Source organism: Mauremys mutica, chromosome 4 (assembly GCF_020497125.1).
Source record: "Mauremys mutica isolate MM-2020 ecotype Southern chromosome 4, ASM2049712v1, whole genome shotgun sequence".
NCBI lineage: Eukaryota > Metazoa > Chordata > Testudines > Geoemydidae > Mauremys > Mauremys mutica.
The window spans coordinates 43,303,787-43,326,314 of record NC_059075.1 but is presented as its reverse complement, the minus strand read 5'-3'; the positions used below and the strand labels follow the sequence as shown (position 1 = coordinate 43,326,314).

General features: G+C 46.9%; 1 protein-coding gene across 7 annotated transcripts in view; it reads right to left on the bottom strand.

The window, feature by feature from the left end:
- SYNDIG1L (synapse differentiation inducing 1 like) overlaps window positions 1-22,528 on the bottom strand; it is a 71,207-nt gene that overhangs the window by 9,550 nt on the left and 39,129 nt on the right. For 5 of the 7 annotated variants that reach the window (XM_045012639.1, XM_045012637.1, XM_045012638.1 and 2 more), the window contains one exon: window positions 233-667. In XM_045012639.1, coding sequence (XP_044868574.1) covers window positions 233-643 — 411 coding nt within the window. In that variant the 5' untranslated portion in view covers window positions 644-667. Of the gene's footprint in view, window positions 1-232; window positions 668-9,386; window positions 9,424-22,528 lie in introns of those variants that run through there. The other 2 variants (XM_045012641.1, XM_045012644.1) reach the window with 2 other exon arrangements.

Sequence of the window (22,528 nt, the reverse complement as noted above, 5' to 3'; positions counted from 1 at the left end):
CACTTTGATTTCAGAGTCAGATTAAATTTGCAAAGTATCCCATCAAAAATAACCCTGTTGGACACCAACAGAAGCAGCTGGGACACTCTGTGGTGATGGCGAGTTCAGACACAGAAGGGGATAGTAGACATTTAACACCTTCAGTACCATTTGTGCACCATCTATCCCCAAGGGCAGTCGGACATATTCACCGGGGAGCAGCTTGTTGCTGTTTCTCCTAGAAGTAGCTCACCTCATACTCCTGGAATTCTTCCTCCTCCACCTCGTAGGACACTGTTTGGATTCTGATGTCACTCTCCATCTGGCATGGCCCTTGTTTTTCTCGCCCATCTGCAGCCTCAGAGGGGGCCTCTTTGTTTTCCATGAAGGTTGTCTCGCAGCTCTCCCCTTTGTTGTCCTTGGCCTTGAGACTGGTCTCATCCTTCACCAGGATGAAGTTGGGACCATACAATGCTTCAACAGCCAGCTGCAGAGAACTGGCATCCAGCAGCTGGTGAGTCCTGGCACTGCCAGTGTTTTGAAAGATGTAAAGTTTCCCCTGGCAGCAATGACTAGGGTGATGCTGATGGTAGGAGTAGCTACCGTGAAGATGCCTGCTGCTCTTGGCCAGCAGTGGGTTCTGAAGCTCACTCAGACTTTCCATTCTGCTAAAAATGGCCTGGAGAAGCTAACAGGAGGGTAGGAATAAAAGAGAGTAGAAGGAGTGAGTGTATAATATCAACAAGGCGAGGCTGCGGATTCAGGGGTACCATTCATAGTAACATCTACTGGGCATAGCAGAGATGACTGCAGGACACTGGCCAGTTCAAAATGGCACTATCTGGCTGCACTAGAGAGAACAAGAATCTAGGAACTCTATTCCATGGCTTGAACACTGTCTCAGATAATCAAGGAGCTGTTCATCTGTCACAGGCTGATAGTAAGCTAAGCATGTGATGAGATGATCTGATAACATCAGGCTGGAATGAGTGGAAGATTTGCTGTATCTACAATGCACATTGAGAAGGGACCATACAGTTAGATAGGAATGCCTGTTGCATCCTTTCTGGTGGCTCATAATTTATATTGCTGTAGAGGATACCAGATGGCACTGCAGTAGATGCACAGCTGGCATCCACTTGAGGGGCCTTTCTGACGTCCGAAACTAGCAGGACACGCAGTAAATTACAGCCCTTGATGCATTACAGTTTCAACAGCTAATAGTTTCTAAACATACTCAAGCTTTCATAGTGCTTTTTAATGCCTGGGCTCAGGCTGGTGAGGGAGTGAGTATAAATTCAGGGAAGATGGAAGGTTGCTGTGAGGATATTTTAATTATGTTACCGTTTTAGTGTTCTCTGGGGGGTCTGCCTCTCCATACACTATACAAAGCACAGTAAGGGAGAGAGGGATTGAGAGCCTGAGGCCTGGTCTACCCCCACAGCTGCACTTACCTATCTATTGAAGGTCCTTATATGGCCCCATCACTGTAGTACCTGAGCACCTCACAATATTTAATGTATTTGTCCTCCCAATACCGCTGTGTGGTGGGGAAGTGCTATTGTCCCCATTATACAGATGGGGAACTGAGGCACAGAGGAAAAAGGGGATGACTACACTTTGAGCTTGGGGCGTGATTCCCATCTTATGGAGACACTTACGCTAGCTGTCATTGAGCTAGCCTGTTATGAACAGAATGCAGCTGTGGCTACCCCGAGTCCCTGCCTAGGATCTCGGAGAGGTACGTACTCAGTGGCTGGCCTGTCTCACAGCCATGGCTATATTCTATTCTTAGCTCCTGGCTCAGTGAGAGCTAGCACAAGTATGTCTCCTCGAGCCATGAATCACACCCCCACCTCCAAGTGTAGACCTACCAAGCCTAGGGGTATGTCTCCACTAGACACGCTACTATGGTTCAGCTGCACCACTGCAGTGTAGACACTCACTACAGCAATGGAAGGGGTTCCTCATTAATGTAGTAAAACCACCTCTCTCAGAGGCGGTAGTTAGACTGATCGAAGAATTCTTCCATCGACCTAGCGGTGTCTACACTGGGGCTTAGGTCAGCTTAATTATACAACACAGGGTGTGACATTTTTCATGGCCCTGAGAGATGTAGTTAAACTGACCTAAGTTAGTAGTGTACGACAGCCCTACGTGACTTGCCTAGGGTCATGCAGGATGTTTGTGACAGAGCAGAAATTGAACCCAGGTCTCCAACAGCCCTGAAGAGCCTCTTAACTACTGCACCATCTTTCCTTTCTAAACCCATTTTTCTAAACTAGCACAACATCGCAGCTTTAATCAAACCAGCAGCACCCCGGGCATAGAAAAGCCCTACCACTGAGCTCACTTCCGGAGACTCTAACTTGAGCTGGCTAACATTTTTTTTTGCACAAAACAATTTCCCATCAGAAAATGCGATTGTCAAAATCAAAATTTGCCATGGGAAGATGTCGATTTTGACAAAATTGTTTGACTTTCCATCAGCAAAATATAAACAAAATGAACATTTGGTTTTGAACAGACATTTCTTAAATGACATGAAAAGAATTTTTTTTTAATGTCAATTCAAATCAAAATGTATTTTGGGAACGACGAATCATTTCATTTTAATTAACAATGCAGACATCGCCCATTTTAACATTTCCAAATCAAAATATTTTGGAACCCTTTGTTCTGTGAAAATGGCTGATATTTTGACTTTTCCTCCTGATTTGGCATGAAAACAAATATTAGAATATCAGACTTTCCCCTGGGGTACAAACTCCATTATTTGGCCACCTCTAATTCTAACACTGGACACTGTTTTTACAGCAGTCCTTTAGCATACACCTGTCTCCTAAACAGACCTCAATGCGACACCCTGCTGCCTTGCAGCCAAGAATGTCATTTCTTTTTAGACACCTTGGTAATTTCTTTCTCTGCAGTATGTTATATAGTATAGGCAGATTCATCTGCCCGATATAGGGCTCCCTGGGGTATGCCACTCTTTCTGATCTAAAGCATATCACCTTCATTTTATCTGTCCTCCAGATGAAAATTTAAATAAAGAAGTTGAATTGAAGACTCCTGAGGATCAAAAGCCCAGTTAGCTCCCATGTGTTTGTCCCCAGGGCCAAACCCAATTTCTCCCCTAGTGTACAATTCCTAGTATTATATCCAGCTTCAAAATATCCCTATCAATAAGCTTCCATCCCTTCCCTTAGGGCAACATTTCTCAAACTTTTGAAAGTTGAGCCTCCCTTCAGGAAGATGAAATCATTCTCTCTCTCTTACCCTTCCCTCTCAAATCCTTCAGCACCACCTTGTGTTGTTAAAGGCCTACCCATCTTAATTCATCTTTCGTGCCTCTCCCCACCAAGAGAGTCACTGAGATCATAGCCTGACCTTCGGTATGTCACAGCCCACCAACGCCACCCAGCACCCTCACACACAACCCAACAACCAAAATAAGACCAATGGCATGCCCCAGAGTCTTAATTTTCCCATCCTACTAAGAATTTCTATTTGAACCATTAACAAGTAAGGAAGACCTAATTAAAATAAAATAATAAAGGCCGGTACAGGCATATATGGGAAATTTTCAATAGAGAAGTGAAACAATCTGGATGATGTATGTTTTAAGAATATTGAAGGAATGATCTAAAATTATAGCACTGACAGTTAATTCAAGGAAGTCACAGAGAACTGGGCTTGTAATGGAGGGTTGGAAAAGGGAAAAAATGATCCTGCCAATTACTTTTCTGTAAATTTAAATTCTACTTCTAATAAAATAATGGAACAAATATTAAGGGGTGAAAAATCACGAGATGTCTACAGGATAATGATCCAACCATGGAATTTGGGAAGAAAAGATCTTGGCAGACAAACTTGCATTTTTAGTAAAGTATTTGACAACTTTTCTCATGACATTTTTTTCTGCCAAAGTTCATTCAAAGTGGGAAATAGTCACTGAACTGGACAGAAAACTGCCTGAAGGACAATGAACAAAGAGTGCTGATAAATTGTCCTGTATGGGGTTGCAGAGCAACGTTTAGTGAATATTGCATGTTTCAATGCTACATCTAGTCTTATTTAAGATCTTCATTAAACGATCTGGAAGAAGGAATGAACTGTACATTAATGACATTTGCTCATGGTACTACAATGGGAAGCACTGTGAATATTGGTGGGCAAAGAAATAATGCAAAGGGTCCTGGGGAAATTGAAAACATAAGTATGAGATAAAATGAAACTGAACTTGGCAAAAGGCAGCTAAAACATGAGGAAAATAATCTGAAACATGGGCAATCAAATGGAATTGAAGCACTGGGATGCAGAGATGGCTAAGAGAGATTTAGTGGTGATACTGGACAGCAAATTAGACCAGCAGTGCAATATGGCAGCAAAACAAACCTTTGTGAGGCATCAAATAACAAAGCCCAAAGGTGATTGTTTCTCTTTATACAGCTCTACTGCAACTGAATCCAGATTATGTGAGTTTGGGAATCTTATAACTAGAAAGATACTGATGAACTGGAAAAAGTTCAGGGAAGAGCAACAAAGATGGGGCTGGATGGACAGATTTACAAGGAAAGATTGAAAGAGCAAAATCTGTCTAGTTGGGACAACACAGAGAGACATGGTAACAGTCTGCGAATAGCTGAAGGGTGTAAGTATCCAGAAGGGTGATGAATTACTCAGGGTGGCTCAAGGGAGTAAAACTGGGAGTAATCAAGGAACAGATGGGAAAATGTAAGTTAAGTACTAAGAAAGTCTCCCGAAGAGTGAGTGGTAGCGGTTGCAGAATTCTCTCCCATGGGAAGTGATGAAGGCCAGCCACTTGGGACTTTTAAAGCTATGCTGGACAAAGCACTAAGCTACGTAGAGAACAATCCCGCATTGACAGCAGGTGGATGGGAGGCACCCAGGGTCTTTTCCCTCACTAACTTCTGTAACTCTGTGGAACAGAGCTCCCCCTGTTACAATGTTCTCTGTGATATAAGGCCCCCAACACTCTTTTCCTTGCTGCCCTTCAGCACCCCAGGGGCTTGGCTCCCAGAGATGGTGTTATAAAGAGAGGAAAAAAGGATATTGGGGTGTTGATTGTAGGGGATCAAAGGGCCAACAGAAGTAACCTAAGTATATCTGCCCTGAGCCATCCCATAAGACTGTGGCTGCAGCAGGGAGGAGTACGGGAATTGCTGTATTAAGTTGAGGGCCAACTCTGCCCAGGGAGGATCATGGTCAGCAATCTCTCTTTTGTGGAACAGCTACAGAAAAATCCCAGCAAACTGCATTGGCAGCTCCCTCTTTAGGGAGAAAGCTGGATAACAAGGGCCCCAGGATAAGGAGAGAAATGAGAAGCGAGACCTTTCCACCACAGGTCTCATAAATATGCAAAGTTACCCTGAAGTGCAGCCACAGGAACAGTCTGATTATTAGGTTGCAGCTGTAGCTTTATGTGGAAGTGGAGCATTGAGGGATATTGTGTCAGAGCCCTGTAGGTGCTGTGCTCAGCTATATTGTAATGCAAGCAAGGAATATGCTTCCTGCTTTAATACAACAGGGTTAGCATGTCCTCTGAAGAGCCCTCTAATATCACAGAGGCAGCTGAAGCAGGGGAATGGGGGAAGGAAGACACAATTGTTGAAGGGTTAGAGATCATTCTAATTTCTTAAAGGCACCAAGGTCAGAGCATTGCACAAATACAGCAGGTGAGTGTGTGTGCATACACGTGTTTGTGTGCAGTGAACAAAGTAAGTTATTCGGGACAGGGACTGCATTTCATATGTTTGCACAGCACCTACGATGCTCCTGAGAATATGTGGATGATGCAGGGAATCCCAGGAGAAGCAAGAAAAGAAAGACATACAGTCATTCCCCTCCCTGACGAGACAGAGTCCAGCAAATCATGCAGTAAACTCCAAACCAGACTGGACTTTGAGTTCTTCAGTGAGTTTAACGAAATCGGGGCCTTATTACCCATCATCAGGCTTTGGAGAGAAAGAATGAAACTGTCAGATCAAAGCGAAGAAGCAGTGAACAGACAAAATTGGCTGAGAGCAAGGCACACTCCATCCTCATTATAAACAAACTTGGATGGAATGCGGCACTATTCACCCCACAGGATTAGTCTGCATAATACTGAGAGCGGGTAACGGCAGGTGTTGTTGGGTGGTTAGGGAAGATACATACACACAGAGCTCAGACAGAGAGATGCACCTGGAGGAGAGAGTCTATCAGATTGACAGAGACACCGTACCTGCAGTCAGGCTGGGATATCGCCCAGGTACCCATGGATGCTGTATCTCCAGAATTACTTGGCTGCTTTCTCCCTACAGTTGCACACTCATAGTCACTCCAGAGGGTGACCTCTACACCCCCAGTCTCAGCCTCCCCTGCCCATTGCTCCAGTCCTTGGCAGAACACCAAACTGATCAGTGTGCCTCACGCCAAGAGATCATCAAAACAAGTGCCGCATTGGAGACAATGGACATGAACTGAGCTAAGGAAAAAACAAACAGGGCCAGATTCTGGTCTCTGTAGCCCCAGGATAAATCTGGGTCTCGTTGAGTGTGACTGATGTCTCCCAGCTCCAAAGCCCCCAGCTCTCAAGACTAGACTGGCATGTTTATCCTCCCCAGTGCAATAATGTTACAGTCACTGAATACTCCTCTCTGTGGACAGTCCTTGATTCTAAATTTGACACTTGGCACTGATGCTGGGTGTAACAAGCCAGGTTAATGATAAATTAAGTAGCTTTTCCAATAATCAATCACAATTTAGTTGTTCTGTCAGGTAAACATTCAGTCCTGCCTCACTGTTAGGTTATGTCTGGATTACATCTCATCCAGAGGAGGTTAGAACATCCTGATGTGAGACTTTAAGCCACGGGACCTTCTGGCTGATATGCAAGAGTGCTCCCAACTGAGCCATGCTGGCACATTCAGAGAGCAGTACCGGGCACTGCAGCCACTCTGCCGGGATCATGGTGAAGCTGTTTGAGAGAGGTGCAATCAGGGAAGCCAAGAGATAACAGCACGGCACAGCAGCTGCAGGAAGAAGAGCTCCTGCTCCAGCTCCAGCTCCAGTGAAAGTAGCATACAAATAGTCTCACCTGCCTTGGCCTCAAGGCATAACAATAGGCAGACTCCAAATCAAACCATGTTGCACAGCACTTGACATGACAGCAATGGCTGCACAGAGAAGGCAACAGAGACGTTATTATTGTTACTTGTGGCGTGCCAACCCGTAAGTGCACATGATCATAACTGTGCTTGGTGCTTTCCAGAGATAAGAGGAGGTCCTGCTCCTGCCTAACACACAAGGAGGAGACATCCCTGCCTCTGGGAGCTAATTATCTGGTTCAGACCAAGAGAGAACCAACCCAAATGGGCAGGTGAAAAGCAGGGGATGAGGATACCAGGAAGAGGGTCACAGTTGGAAGGGTGAGCAAAAGAAATGGTTTACAGGAGGGATCAGAAGGAGCAGAGACCAGCCATTCAGTCACATGGGTGTGTGGAAAGCTGTCCCAAGCGGAGGAGGCAGCATGAGAAAAGGGGCCAGGTCAAGCGTGAGCAAGAGACAAAAGGAGCCTTAAAGTGAGAGCAATAAGCTCAGAGAAGTGTATGGTGGGGGAAGGTAAGGCAGAAATGAATGCCGTGATGTAAGCAGTGGTGAGATTACATAGGGCCTTGAAGAGAACGAGGAGCTTGAACTTGATGCAAAAGGAGAGGAAGCCAGGGAAGGGATGCAAGGTGGAAGGAGACATTGTCAGAGCAGCAAGGGAGAAAGCTGGTCAGAGCAGCATATGGATGAAAGGGATGGGGTCTGCGGGAGACATAGGGAGACGGAAGTGTAATCCAAACAACCTATGAGCCAGGTGTGTACAACGGCTCTAGCAAGCAGGATGACAAGAGAGGAGATTTTAGAGCTATTATAAGGGAAGGATTTACAGGAGGAGAAGGTGATGCAGACTGTGGACCTGGCTAATGGGCATGATACAGGGTGTCTGTGATGAAGAACAGCTAATGCACAACTGTGAAGCAACTTGTTTGAGAGAGCTGGAAAGGAGTGAATATGACGTTTGTTCTGCCCTCCTAATAGGGGTAGAGTCAGCTGCCTCCGCGATGGGCTTCCAGAGCTGACAGAGACTAAATTGCTTTGAGAATTGGGATACCGTGTGCTGCTTTTCAGGGATTCGCTAGTCAAATTGGTCGATTTCCAGATGCAAATCAAATCATCTTCTCACTTAGATAAATGTTTCTCTGCAGAAACATTTCATCCAGACTACATAGGACTGAAGCATGGCTCCTGATGGTGACAGCCAGAACATCAGCCCCCAATCCCTTCAGTGGCACTAGTCCGGCAGCTGCCTGAGAAACAGCATCACAGGGGGGAAGCTCCATCAGGATTCCTTACATTCCCACACACCTCCCTCCCAGTTGCATTAAAACGTACCAACACAAACCAGATGGGCTTTCACAGAGATCAGGTTAGGGTGCGCTTAGACAAGAGGGGCTTGGAACATGCTGGGTAAGTTAACATGCTACATGTATATATAAGAGGTCCACATTTCGACTGTCTCCTGCTCTCCCCCATCATTTCTACATTCCCTGTACTCCTGGAATGTAAGCTCCTTGGGGCCAAGAGCCTCTTCACATGTGTAGGCAGCGCCTAGCACACAATGTGCAGCATCAGCACACAAAAAATAGATTTTCCTATGAAATCCATGGACCGGCTACTTTTCTATCTGGCCACTAGATGTCTCAGTCGCTCTACAGAGAATGGTGCATTTATCAGAAGGTAAAGAGTTGATTCCCAATCAGGTACCAGGCATGGATAGTTTAGAATGGTTCTCAACCAGGGGTATGTGTATCCCTGGGGTATGCAGAGGTCTTCCAGGGGGTACTTAATTCATCTAGGTGAGTGTCTTTCAACCTGGGGGTTGCAGTCCACAGGGGGGGTCATGGGGTGTGTTCCCTCTAAGGTGCATGCCTGTGTGGCTACACAGGAGGCCATCAAAGGTTGTGCACCAGCCGCGCACACGGGTGAGCATGGAGGATGTGTAGGGTGGGTGAGGGCAGTGGGATGAGGTGAGGGTTGGTGATGGTGACTTGGGGGAGCTTGGGGTGTGCAAGGCTACGCTGGGGAGAGGGGGCTCCCTCAGCAGCACTGGACAATTTATTATTAAACATTGCAATTTATATTAAACTCTGAGCTGATCTTGGAGTTTACATTATTTATCAGCTTTGAAAACTGCTGCAGCTCCCGCAACCAGACAATAGAAAATGACACATTATTTTTCTTACTCTAGTACAATTGAGCTGAAATGTAAAATAACTTTTAAAAATAGCCAATGTGTTTACAGAAATACATTGTTACTTTCATTGAGAAAAATTACCTGACCTCTGTGCTCTTACCGTGTGCTCTTGGGGACCAGACTACTTGGTCATAAAGCTACGATGAGAGAAATAATAGTATTAGTACAAGTTCTCCATTTGTAGAAAGGAGCTGATGATATTTACCTTCTTCAAAATAGTTAGTGTGTGGCTAAATTAATTCAAATGTATAAACTTATCTGATGGCCTCAGAAGGAGGAGGTGTAAATTATTAGTAGTTTTATTATTACTCCTCCATTAACTATTTTTGGGGAGGGGGTGTATGGTTTGGATGGTTCAGGAAACTAATGGGATATGAAACCTTTAGTTAATGAGAATCCAAAGCAATAAACCGATATTAATAAAATAGCTTTATATTAATATTATTGTAATGTATTATGTATCGTTTGTATTTATACTTCCTTCCCTTTTCCTTCCCTCCTTTTTTCCCCTTCCATTGACTGTATATTTTGGTGTATCTTATTCTCCCTCCCATACATCTGCTCACACTCACTTCCCCGCACACCCACATATCCGTTCACACACACTGTCCCTCCGGCCTATCAGAGGCACTTACTCACGCTTCTGGGGATGTCTTTCCGATGCTATGGGGGGAAGGGAGTATTTCTTGTCTCTATCAGAGAAGGGGCTGCTGTAGAAAGGTCCTTTCCTTTTCTCCTTGCTAGATCTTTAGGCTTAGGGCACTGGTCTGCACTGCACTCAGTTTACTGTGCTTAGTTTAGTCTTGGCCCAGGCCCGTGAGCTGAGTTACAATCAGCCACTCAACATGGGTTCTGATGGAGAAGGGGACAAAGGGGAGGGAGCTGCAGTTGGAAGCGGGGAAAGAGAGGAGCAGCGTTGGTCAGTAGTTGCTCTGAGGACAGGCACAGGGAGGAGAGGGCACTAGAATCCTGGGAAGGGCACAGGGAGGGAGGTGCAGAAAGGAAAGTAATTGTTTATATTTGTCTCTCACCTGCCATAGGTAGCAGCAGGGTCTCTCCATAGAGCACTGCTTGCTCAGGTGACAGGAGGTATTTTTATTCCTATAAACATGTAATCCTTTTATGAATGCTTATAAACTCTTGTGTACAGTTATATCTATTGGCAGTGAGCTCCACCAGTCAAATGTTCATTATGTTAAAATGTTTCCTTTTATCAGTTTTAGATGTGTTGCTTTTCATTTTGATTGAATGCCACCTTGTTCTTGTATTAAGAGAGGGCAAAACTGGAGCTCCCAATTTACCTTCTCTATCCCATTCATTATTTTATGCAACTCTATTGTATCCCTTCTTACCTATGCGCACTCTAATCTAAATAGTACTAATCTTTCCTCATGTGGAAGTTTTTCCATGACTTTCCCACATAATCCAATGAAGGCACAATGGCTCCCAGATCTCAGCATTACCTTGATATTGGTGCTGCACATAAAAAAATTCATTCCATACACGGATGGAGAAAATTAGAGGGAATATTGGTCATGGGATGGGGTTAGGGGGTTGCAAGTGCAGGGTCGGCATTAGGGGGTGGCAAGCAGGGCAGTTGCCTGGGCCCCGTGAAGCTAAGTTACATGCTTGAGCCCCAGGCGGCGGGGTTTTGGCTTCAGACAAGGCTCACAAGTGAAAAACAGGCTCAAGCATCACACTGAAATGTACGTACAACATTTATATTCCAACTGATTTATTTTATAATTATATGGTCAAAATGAGAGTAAGCAGTTTTTCAGTACTAGTGTGCTGTGATACTTTTGTATTTTTAGGTCTGATTTTGTAAGCAAGTAGTTTTTAAAGTGAGGTGAAACTTGGGGTACGCAAAACAAATCACACTCTTGAAAGGGGTAGTTTGGAGAGGCTGAGAACCAATGGGAGGGGCCTCAGACTCCTAGCGATCTTGACTTGATCCAGTGGTGTCAGTGGAAATCCATCCTAGATACTCTGAGTGCTTCCTCGCTGGCTGCTTTCCTTGTTAACAATGACAGTTCCCCATGCTCACTCTTGTTTCTTGTCATAATGAGCTGACATTTGTTTAGGGCTTTTCATCCAGAAGGATCACAAAGCATTTTACAAATGTAACAAATTGATATACAGACTGCACACAGGGATTCTTTCATCTACCTTTGGGATGGAGCCACTCGAATTTACCTTTATTTTTGCAATATTTGTCCATTCTATTTACAAATCAACACATCTGAGTGCCATGCACTACAGGCTCGTATGGCAATTAGCCAGTGATTCGGCTACACTTACAATTGCCACTTCCAACTGGGAAGGTACAAACTGGAAAGGTCCTAGAAGATTGGAGAAAGACAAAAGTGGGACTGATCCTCAGAAAAAGTTGAGTGTGAATCCAGCAATTACATGGATTCTGGTCTTGCTCACACTAGTTATTAATTACGGTAGTGCCCAAGGGCCACTATCAAGATCATGGCTCCATTGCGCTGGGCACTGCAGATACACATGGGAAGATATGGCACATGCCCCAAGGAGCTTGCTGTCTAGTTTAAGGCAAAAGACACACCAAATTGTTGTATCAAACAATCAAAGGGAAGGGTGAGGGAGGACGAGAGTAACAGTGGAAGAGGAACACATGGTTACATAGGCTACAGGTGCATAGTAGCATGTTTCCAGTCAGTGTGGTCTTTTAATTTATAAGACATAAATAAACTGGGCACCCACACTGGCCATTATCCACTGGTGATTTCCTGTGGGGATGGTAGTAAGGGTGGGGCTTGAGGAGGAGAGGGTAGTGGCCTTCTGGATCAGTTCTGTGTCCCATGCACAGTGAAGAGACATGGAAGGAGGCACAATGGTGCTTGTGGGAGAAGCTAGAAATGGAGGCTGGTGTCACTGGTTGAGCAGAGTGGATGGGGAAGGCAACACACCAAGGTACAAATGCAGGTAAGTAGGGACAAGGGGAGCTGTGCTGGGCCTTACAGAGGAGGACAAGAAGCTTGAATGTGATGTGGTGGAGAAAGCAGAGCCAGCAGAGGGCAAGGCCCAAGAAGATGACCTTAGGAGCAACATCCTGAATGGACCTGAGGTCTGCAAGAAGGTGTCAGGGAGGCCGGAGAGCAAGAGGTTCCAGTAATGAAGTCAGGAAATGATGAGGGCCTGGTCAAGAGCTTTAGTGGTGCAGACTGTGATACTAGTGTAATTCTACTGGCTTCAGCGCAGCTACTCTGGATTTACACCAGAGCAGCCTCATTCTCCATAACTCTGCCTTCAATCCCTAATCAAATAATGGAACCAGGAATAAAAGGAAAAGTCTCTACCCCTAGAGGGCAATGTGAGCAGTAAGCAACATTGGGGGTGGGGGGGTTGTAAAGAGCAAATCATGTCAGACGCAACTGATTTTTTTTTAATTTGGAAGGGAACAACTGGCCGCTGATAATGCTCTGCTCAGAGGAGGTGAAGGCCAAGGCATTGACTTCAGCACAGTGGAGTCTGGCGGAGGCTGTCATTCAAATTCTCAAGCCCTTTGAGGAATTAACCCATGAGAGAAGCTTGGGAGATACTTGAGTATCTGACATGGTGCTAGCTGCCAGGGCTCTGACAGGCCATCTCAGCAATAGAGCGCCAGCCCAGAGAGTCTGGGCCATGAAAAAGGGAACTGTAACTTCTACAACAACTTGCAGCCATTCTCAGACTTCACAGCACAGAAACAGAGTGACAGGAGTGCAAGCTGCGTGCTTCCAGTTCCCCTTGCTCACTTCTGAATCTCACCAAGAAAATCATGCCAGAGTTGCCATATATAGGCTGGCTGGCAAACAAACACCGGTAGAGAAGGTGAAAGAGAGATTAATCATTTAGTCCCCAAGAAAACCTGCTTGAAATTTCAAGCGTGTACAGCTTCTGAGAACCAAACTTTGACTTATGGGATCCAGTGGCTATGAATGTTTTCCAACAATGAGATGGCACTTGTCTTCACTGACCCCACTATTCCCCACCCAGGGGACCTGGCTGGGGGTAGAAGTATAATGCGATCAGATTTTGTCATCCCATAAAGCTAGCTCTGCCTTTTCTTGGAGCTCTGTCAGGCTTTGGATGCTAAGGATGAAACAAAAGATATCTGCTGCTGCTTGAACATGCACAGAGGCTTGTGCTTGTGCACTGTGATGTGCCTGTGGTTGATTTCATGTGCCAGTGGTTATGTTTCTGAATTCTCCACCATGCTTTTCAGCAGTTGCTCATGTTTGCTGCACTACAATGTGCATTTGGTCTCATGGAGAGCTTTAGGAGTGCCAAGATCTCTGCCAGGATAGTCTTCCCAGCCTATGACAACCCTCCTCTTTGGATTCATCCTCTGGCTCCCTGTTTTTCCATCACATCAATTCCAATTTCTTGCCCTCACCTTCCAGAACCTTTACCACTCTGCCCTGCCTTCCTTATCCACTCTTCTCTCTTATCACACCACCTCTTCGGCTAGACACCAGCCTCACCAGCCCACTGGTCTACTTCTCTCCCGAACATCTCTGTGCCTTCTTCCACACTGCCCCCAGTGCCTGGAATGCCCTAAACTGACCCGTAAAGCAGCCCGCTGCAGATTCCCTCCCCAAGATCTATTTCTACCAACCATTGATGGCTTCTGTGACACTGCACCCAATATTCATCATAGTAATATTATAATATGGTTGTGGCATAATTATGATGCATTTTGTACAAGATAAGCCATGTGAGGTGTCATTGGAAAAGTTATGATTTGCTGAATATGATTATTCTATTTGTATGCACATCTCATTTTTGTATCCAAAGATATAAATATTGACTATCTGTACTTCTAATGTAGTTACACCTGAGTAACCCCCACTAGACAAGATGCTTTCAGTCTAGATGACTGGTTGGGAAGGGTCTAGTCAGGGCAATGACCCATTAGAGAAAACAATAGGAGAAGCTTATCTCCCACCTGGTGAGCCTTCCTGAGAACACTCCAGACAGCCTGTAAGTAATGGCTGCTATGACTCTACAAAGACATCTGACCAGCCCACATGATTCTGGACTCCATCTTGGGATGTCAATATTTTTCCACAAACCGGTCTGGGAACCAAGTTTTGAAACAAAGGGTTCCCGGCCTATGCTAAAACTATATAAGGCATGGCATGACATCATCTGTGGTTCTTCACTCCCCACACAAGAAGACTCCTGGTAACACCTGAGGAACAAAGACTGAACTGGGGGAAGTGCTGGATCCAGGCTAACGTGTTTCATATACAGGCTAGAAATCCCCTGGGGATTCCAAGCTGCAAAGCAAGTGCAGCTTGTACCTTAAGAATCTACAAGCCTGTACCATCAGTTAGGGTGAGAATCTGCTATTCGTGCTCGTTCTATTTAGTATATTAAACTCAGTTTTCATTTTTTTGTTTATTTGCTAGGTAATCTGCTTTGATCTGTTTGCTATCACTTAAAATATATCTTTTGTAGTTAATAAACTTGCTTTTGTTTTAATCTAAACCAGTGAGCTTTGACTGGAGTGCTTGGGGAAAATCTCTGCTTGGTACCACAAGTGCGCATTGTCCTCTTCACATTAAGGGAGAGGCGGACCAGGTATTAAACCCATACAGTGGCCAGATTTGACCAGGGCAGGACGGATCTTCTCTGCGGTCCCAGGCTGGGAAGCTGGTGGTTAGAGAGCCTGTGAGTAACTGCAGCTGGGTATGTCCCTACCCATGTGAATGCTGGTGAATGTGCAGGCTGGAGGGCTTTGCAGCTTGTCACAGCAGCACAGTGTGAAAGGGAGCACAGGCTGGTGGGTCAGAGGGTTCAGTGGTACCTCACTTCCAAGTGGCACCCTGGGGGGAACCCATCACAGCTTCGTAAAGGTGGGGCTGTCAGACATTGCTGGTCTTATTGGAAAACCCGGGAGGTGGGTGGGTGCAAGCCCACCCACTTCTAAAGGCCCCTCCGACACTGCTGGTATTTCTGCCTTCCTAGTGTGTGTTATACTCAGAATCCTGTCCTGTTTCAAATTAGATGGTAAGAGCCTCAGGGCAGAGACTATTACTGTCTTTGCCTACCATGCTCAGTGCAATGGGGCCCTGATCCTCATGTGGGCCTGTGGGTGCTACTACTAATGTATTTAAAGCCCTTACTCACTGTGCTTTACTGCTAGTACTAAGTATCTGCTATCACTTTAAAAACTAAGCCATATTTTGGAAGCTGCACTTCTCTATTTCAGGTTTTCAAACTCAGAAGTATTTCTCACAGATGCAATAAGCTGGTGTAGTGAAAAAATGAATCATTCCATTAAAGTTCAGGTAAAGAATTCCCTGTTTGATACAAAGTGTGAGGCCTGTCTCATTACCCTGCTTTATAGCTGCAGCCTGAAATTTTTTTAGCCTTGTTTTTAGTGTCTGATGTTTCCACCTGGACTAGTCAGATGGAGATTTGCCCTCTGTCTTTAAGAAAGTTTGCCTCCAAATTGGCAGGAGCTGTTGGACTGAAGGAGCTTATTATGTTTTCAAGGATGACAGGAGAAATAACATCTGCTTCAGGCTTTTTAACTACTCTTGCTCTCCTTGCAACGCCCATGGGAAGAGGGAAGTATGGGAACTTCAACAATGTAGAGTCTTATGGCTTATAGTCACAAAGACTCTTGCCATGTGGCTGGGAGGGAGAAGAGAGCCCTGCCCAGAGAACGTCTAACCCTGGTAGAAAGGCCACACATGCCAGGCTATAAAAACCCAATGCACAGCAAATGAATTGTTTAAAGATAAGATGAGGGGGAGATTTTCAAAGTCACAGAAGGCCTGACAGGCCTCCCAAATCTCCTTGAATATCGACAGCAGTTGGGCATCTAAAGCCCCTTTGCAAATCTTCTCTGATATGTCCGGGCTTGGGCTGGCACTCAGCTCTATTCAGAGAAACCACAGTGCTGCAGTGACTGTAAAAGCCCAGCATTCCCCCCAGTGCTTAAAGTGTGTGTGGCAGATGGGGGAGCTCTGTTTAGGGGTCATGGACCCAGCAACAAAAGAAAAGAAATTTCAAATTAAAAACCGAGCCCAGTTTCTGAGGAGTGCACTTGAGGCACTGTCTTACCACCGCCACGACTCCCAGATGATAGACATCCCGCCCCAGACTTTTAGCACTGATTCTCCCACACTCAGTCTGAAGTCAGGAGCAACAGTAGCCGGGGAGGAGAAAAGGGCTTCAATATTCCCCCAAGCCCTTCCTCAACCCTGTTCATTTTCAGGCACAGGTTGCTCTAGGCAAAAAGATCCAACACAAAGGCGCTCCCTCTCTTTCCCTCGCCTCCTGCTTTTGCAGGCAGCTGGAGGGATTGTACTCAGCAACAGGGCCGTGTGTCGGGGGAGAGGCAGGTGTGATGGCAAGGAGGCAGATGATGGCAGAGGATGCCATGTAGGGATTTTTTAAATGGAGCCCTCACACTGTGCCCTTGCCTTGCTGAACAGGGTTATCAATGCCTTTGTTCTTCCCTTCTCCTTTTGGTCTGCCCTCCCCCCCACCCCCACCCCCCAAGCTGGAGATATAACCATGCTAGCTCAATCAGACCTAGCATGTGTATATCTACTTGAGTTGGAATTTACCCCACTGGTCTGTTTTCCTTCCCTCCTTGTCATGTCTCATCTGGATTTAGATCGGCAGGTCTTGGAGGCAGGGGCTCGGCTTGTCAGTGTTTCATGAAGTGCCATGCACACTTGTAGGTGCTTTAAAAATAAACAATCATCACTGGAATTTTATACTGTGCACCTATAATTGGACCTGAAAAACCAGTTCAGCCTGGCTTGGGTCTGATCCAGCCACCTGGACTGAGAACCTGCCAAGGGACTGGAAACAAAGGGTGAAGACAAACAGCAAGGAACGGACTGGGGAGTGGGCTGTAGGGCTAGTATTGGGTCTGGTCTGATTTAGCATCTTTATTAGTGATCTGGAATGGGGTGGTTAATGATGTTCACAGATGATATTAAGAAGGAGCTACATAAGCACGCTTCTCTGTCCTCAGTGGGGTATCTACCCTACTGAGCACTCATGTGTCTAAAGGTACCTAGTGCTTTATGAATAAGGTTAAGATTTAGTCACAGGTATTTTTGGTAAAAGTCACAGACAAGTCACCAGCAATAAATAAAAATTCACAACCTGTGACCTGTCCATGACTTTTACCAAAAAGACCCCTGACTAAATCTTTACTTCTGGGGCCCGCTGCTCCAGTGGGCCCTGCTGGGCGGGGGAGAGGGGGCTGCTCCAGTGCTGGGGTTTGACTGCCCCCCAGCCGCTGCTCCTGAGGACTGCTCTCCGGATGGCCTCCAGGCACCCCGCGACCGCTGCTCCAGCTGCCCTGGGACCGCTGCTGCTCAGGCAGTCCCCAGGTCACTCCGGGACCGCTGCTCTCAGGTGCTTTCTGAAGCCAACTGGCCCTGGGCCTCCCCAGCAATGGCCGGTGCGGCTGGCCCCAGGGACCACTGGAGCAGCTGGCTCCAGGTCGCTCCAGCAGTGCCTGGTGTGGATGGCCGTGGGGTGCTCAAGCAGCTGGCCCCGGGGCCAACTACTGGGGTGGCCCTGAAGTCAGCAGACGTCACAGAGGTCGTGGAAGTCACAGATTCCGTGACCTCTGTGAAAGAATCGCAACCTTATTCATGAACATCAATCAATTAAGGGCCTGATCATGCTCCCATGAGCTGTGCCTGGATGGAACCTCCATGCCTGGCTCTTGCCCTCCCAAGTAGAAGGGGCTCAGCTGCCTCCATGACAGCAACCTCTTCCTCTGGTCACTAGAGGGCACTCCACAGTTGAGGGGTGCATACAAGGAGGTGGGGAAATGCATCTTCCCCCTCCCAGCCCAGCAGTGCTCAGGGTACCAAGGTAACATCCCACCCCATGATGGGATTCCCCTTTAAGGGGAGTTCCAGGGGAAGCCCTAGTAATGTGATTCTGTGGGAGCCAAACTACCAAAGAGCTGCTGCAGAGGCACAAAGACCCCCTGCCGATGTCTCCAAGCTCCCCTGTACCAACATCCTCTGGGATCTGTGGAGATCCTGGGCAGTAAGCAGGGTTTGTGGTGCAGCCCCCTAGACTGCTGGGTGGGGAGAGGGATGAAAACTCCTTGAAGGAACAACTGGGGAGAAATGCCACTGAAATTTCTTCCCTTTGTCCTGTCCTGAGTCCTGAAGCGCTTTGGCACAGGGAGACTGGGTCTCAGACTTCTGTAACGCATCTAGCATCTTTTGAATGCTGGGGCTTGAATCCAGCAAAGCACTTAAACAGGTGCATAACCCTCAGCATGTAAGTAGCCCCATATAAATCAATGCATACTACTCATGAGCTTACTGCAGTTGTCCCCAAACTGTAGGGTGTGCCCCCCTAAGGGGACATGGAGGAACATTCGGGGGCATAGCCAGGGCCCAGGCCAGCCCCACAGGTGGGAGCACCACTCAGCCCCACTCTGGCAGCAGAGCTGGGGGGCAATGGCCCCATTCCTGGTCACAGCCCCAGCTGCAGCTCTGGCCCCGGCCCTGACCATGGTCTCACTCCCGGCCACGGCTCTGCTCCTGGCTGCGGCCCCGAGCTCCGGGCCCCGACCGTGGCCCCAGCTGCAATGCTGACCCCAGCCTTAACCATGGCCCCATTCCCAGCCATGGCTGCACTCCTGGTTCCTGCTCCCCAGTGAAGCTCCCTAGGAAGCACAGACCAGGTAAGTGGGGGGTACAAGTGAAAAAGTTTGGGGACCACTGGCTTAATGATATGCATACACTGTACTGGCTCAGGGTCTCTCTGCCTCTCCCTCAATACATAATAAAAGTCCTCACACACTCTTCCTCCCCCTTGTGAGGTGAGTCAGTATTATCCATATTTTACAGATGGGGAAACTGATGCATGGAGACATTTTAGTGACTTGCCCAAGATCACAAAGCAAGTCAGTGGCAGAGATGGAACTTGAATCTGCATCTTCTGCTTGCTAGTCCTATGCTAAAGCCACAAAAGAAGCTGCCACTTGGGGTTAAAAAGGTTAGAAAAATAGCAGAAAAATAGCAAAATAAGGGCAGGTTTACACTTAAAATGCTGCATTGGTGCAGCTGAGCCACTGTACTGCTTGCATGAAGATGCTTCTATGCACAGAGCTCTCTTATCGGCATAGTTAGAGGCAGTAGCTCTGTCAATGGGAGAAGCTCTCCCATCGACGTAGTGCTGTCTACATGGGGGGTTAAGGTCGGTGTAACTACACTGCTCAGGGGTGTGCAGCAAAATAGTTATACTAGCATAGGTCTGTATGCAGACCTGGCCTAAGGTTCAGTTTGGGAAAGTGTTTGTATTATGCCTGGGGACAATAGCCCCAAACACTATTATCAGCGGGAGGGAGAGCTGAGACCAGGAATGGCTGAGAGAGATTTGGTGGGGAAAGTGGGCAGCAAATACCACACTGCAAAGGACTGTTTTTATAACAAAAAGGTCAATTCAGTTTGGTGCTGCACACTCCAAGGTTGAATGCCCCGGAGCAGGGAGGGGAAGGTGGCTCTGGTGCCACCACTCTGGGTTACCACATTCAATTCTAGGCACCCCGTTACAGAGGGAGCTTGACGAACTGGAAAGAGTCCAGAAAAAAAAGCAATGAAAATGACAGAGGGCAGGAGAGAAAAGCCTCGGGCAGGAGAGATTAAAGGAGCAAAACGCCAGCACGCTAGCAGCTGGCAAATGTCGGAAGGGTGTACGCCCCAAGGTGGGGGAGGGCTTGTTTAGGGTAATACACGGGGAGGTACCTAGGTGTAATGAGATGGAAATAACAGGGAGATCATTTGGGCTGAATATAAGAAAACACCTACTGAACAGCAACCTAAACCTAATTTCCCTCTCCTGTTACTCACACCTTCTTGTCAACTGTCTGACATAGGCCACTCTCATTACCACTTCAAAAGTTATTTATCCTGCTGTCAATTGAATTGTCTCGTTAGACTGCCTTCAAACTTGGTAAGGCAGATCACATCTTTTCAGGTATTTATACCTGCTCCTGTATCTTCCACTCCATGCATCTGATGAAGTGGGCTGTAGCCCACGAAAGCTTATGCCCAAATAAATGTGTTAGTCTCCAAGGTGCTACAAGGACTCCTCATTGTTTTTTCTCTTGGGCTGGGGGATCATCTCCTAAGGGATGAGGGGTAGCTCCATCCCTTGGACTTTCAGCGCTAGAGAACAGCCAGTATGGTATGACCCAGCCCAGGAGATGAGCAAGGTGAGCTAACAGGGGGCTTCCCTCTCCAGCTTCCGAGATTCCAATCTCACAATTCAGGCAGCATTTCCCTTCACCCTGGGGAAGCTGCCTGAGGGCCTCACAGTTTAACCCTTCCTGGGCAGTGTCTGATTTTCATCCAAAGGAGACGGGTCACACCAGAACGCAGGGCCAGCCTGACAAAGAGCACCCCAGCTGGGCAGTGCTGACCCTTTACCAGGCTGGGCACAGGGGGCATAGGACAGACAGACAGTATGAAAGGGAGATTCATAGCAGGGCCTGAGAGTGCCTGACTCCTCTCCCCAAGGAGCGCTGAAGTCTGAAGGTTAGGAGGGGACAGGGAGGGACAAAGCCCTAAGGATTTCCAAAGCAAGGACGTGTGCTGAAGAGACGGAGGATCCCAAACAGGAGCTGCAGCAACCTACTTGCTCTCCAGTAGCCTGTTCACTCCCTGGCTCTGGTGGAGAGGCAGGGAATCAGAATGAAGAGCGTTTAGCTTCCAAATGCTGCAGATCTACCAGCTATTTCCATTGCACTGGAAACTTTTGCTAGATAAATATATTGACACCCTTTTTGATGGGCTAATTCCTCCCACTGCCAAGTTGGGAAGTAGCCATCTATGATCCTCCTGAGACAAAGTGGATTTTCCTGTGAGAGTCTCAGCCAGCCTCACACCTGCCTCCACTTATTATCTGTATTATTTACATAGCATCATTGCTTTCCCTTCAGGTCCCTTTGAGGGGAGAAGTTTCTGGTGGCAGATGCTGCGCTCATTCAGAGGAAATCTAGTTTTCGGAAGCTAAGCAAACAGCTTCATAAAGGGGGGCTGAGTAGAACAGCAGGGATTTCTATAAAACCTGGAGCAGCCTAGGAGAATGAATTACAAGCCAGGCACTGGTCAGATACCAAAGACACTTTCCTTCCACACTAGCCCTTTGAAACTCCAAACACACAGCTCCTTTCCCACAGACACTGCCCAAGAGCTGATAGGACCTTGCAAACCTGGATTGAAAAGGGGATTACATGTATACAAGTAGAAGGTATTATTATTGGCACAATTAACCAAAATGACTAACTGCCTCTTCTATTCTATTCAGCTTTTTATACATCTTCCAGGAATCTCAGCATTTTCCAGTGATGCCTTGAGCGACATGACTAGCATCTATCATGCATGGTTTGACTATTAGTTCTCTTTAGCCACACTGTCTAATTACGGATCCCCAAACTTTAGCAGGGGGCTGAGTTGTAAGGGAAAGTCCACAGAGCCCTTCTCTCTGTGGCCACCTCAGATTTTCAGACCCGTCTGAAGTGGCTCTGCAATTTCTCTGAAATATTTGGGGTCAAAAATCTTTTGCTAAATCCTAACCAGCTCCCACCCCTCCCAGAAACAACTATCCATCAATCCTGCCCTGGCTGCTATTGTCTGATCAAAGCAGGAAAGTACCCTGGATAAGAAAAGTCCAGGGATGCTCCTTACCTGAGTGATGAACAGTGTCTCACCCTCTAAGTTGGAGAGAAGGTAGCGGAAGTAAACCTGATCCAGGCATAATGCTGGCTAGGAACAGCCCTTCACCTGGGATGATTCCAGCCTCTTCCTTTCAGGATGGATTCTTGAGCTGCTTATCTTGGAAGCCTTAGGTAGTCAGTGATAGCACCAGGTATAGCACTGGGGACTGCTCCTCAGCGCAGCCGGAGACAGCACTGGGAATGTGCATCAGCATAGCCAGACACAGCACTGGAGATGTGCATCAGCACAGCCCTCTAGCTGCAGCAAAACCCTACTTCACATTTGTGTGAAGAGAGCCCAGCATTCACTCACTCTCTAGCACTCCAGCTGCGGTGTGATCAGCGGCAAACATTCCCGAAGGAGAGCTGCACGTTGCCTGATGACTTCCCACAATGTTTGTCCTGCTAATTCAGCTAAGGACTCAGAAATGCTGCCTTTTTTCATTCTCTCTTTTCTCTGCCTTTCCCTCGGCACTGCTACTCCCTCTGCAGCTCCCGCAAACACCCCG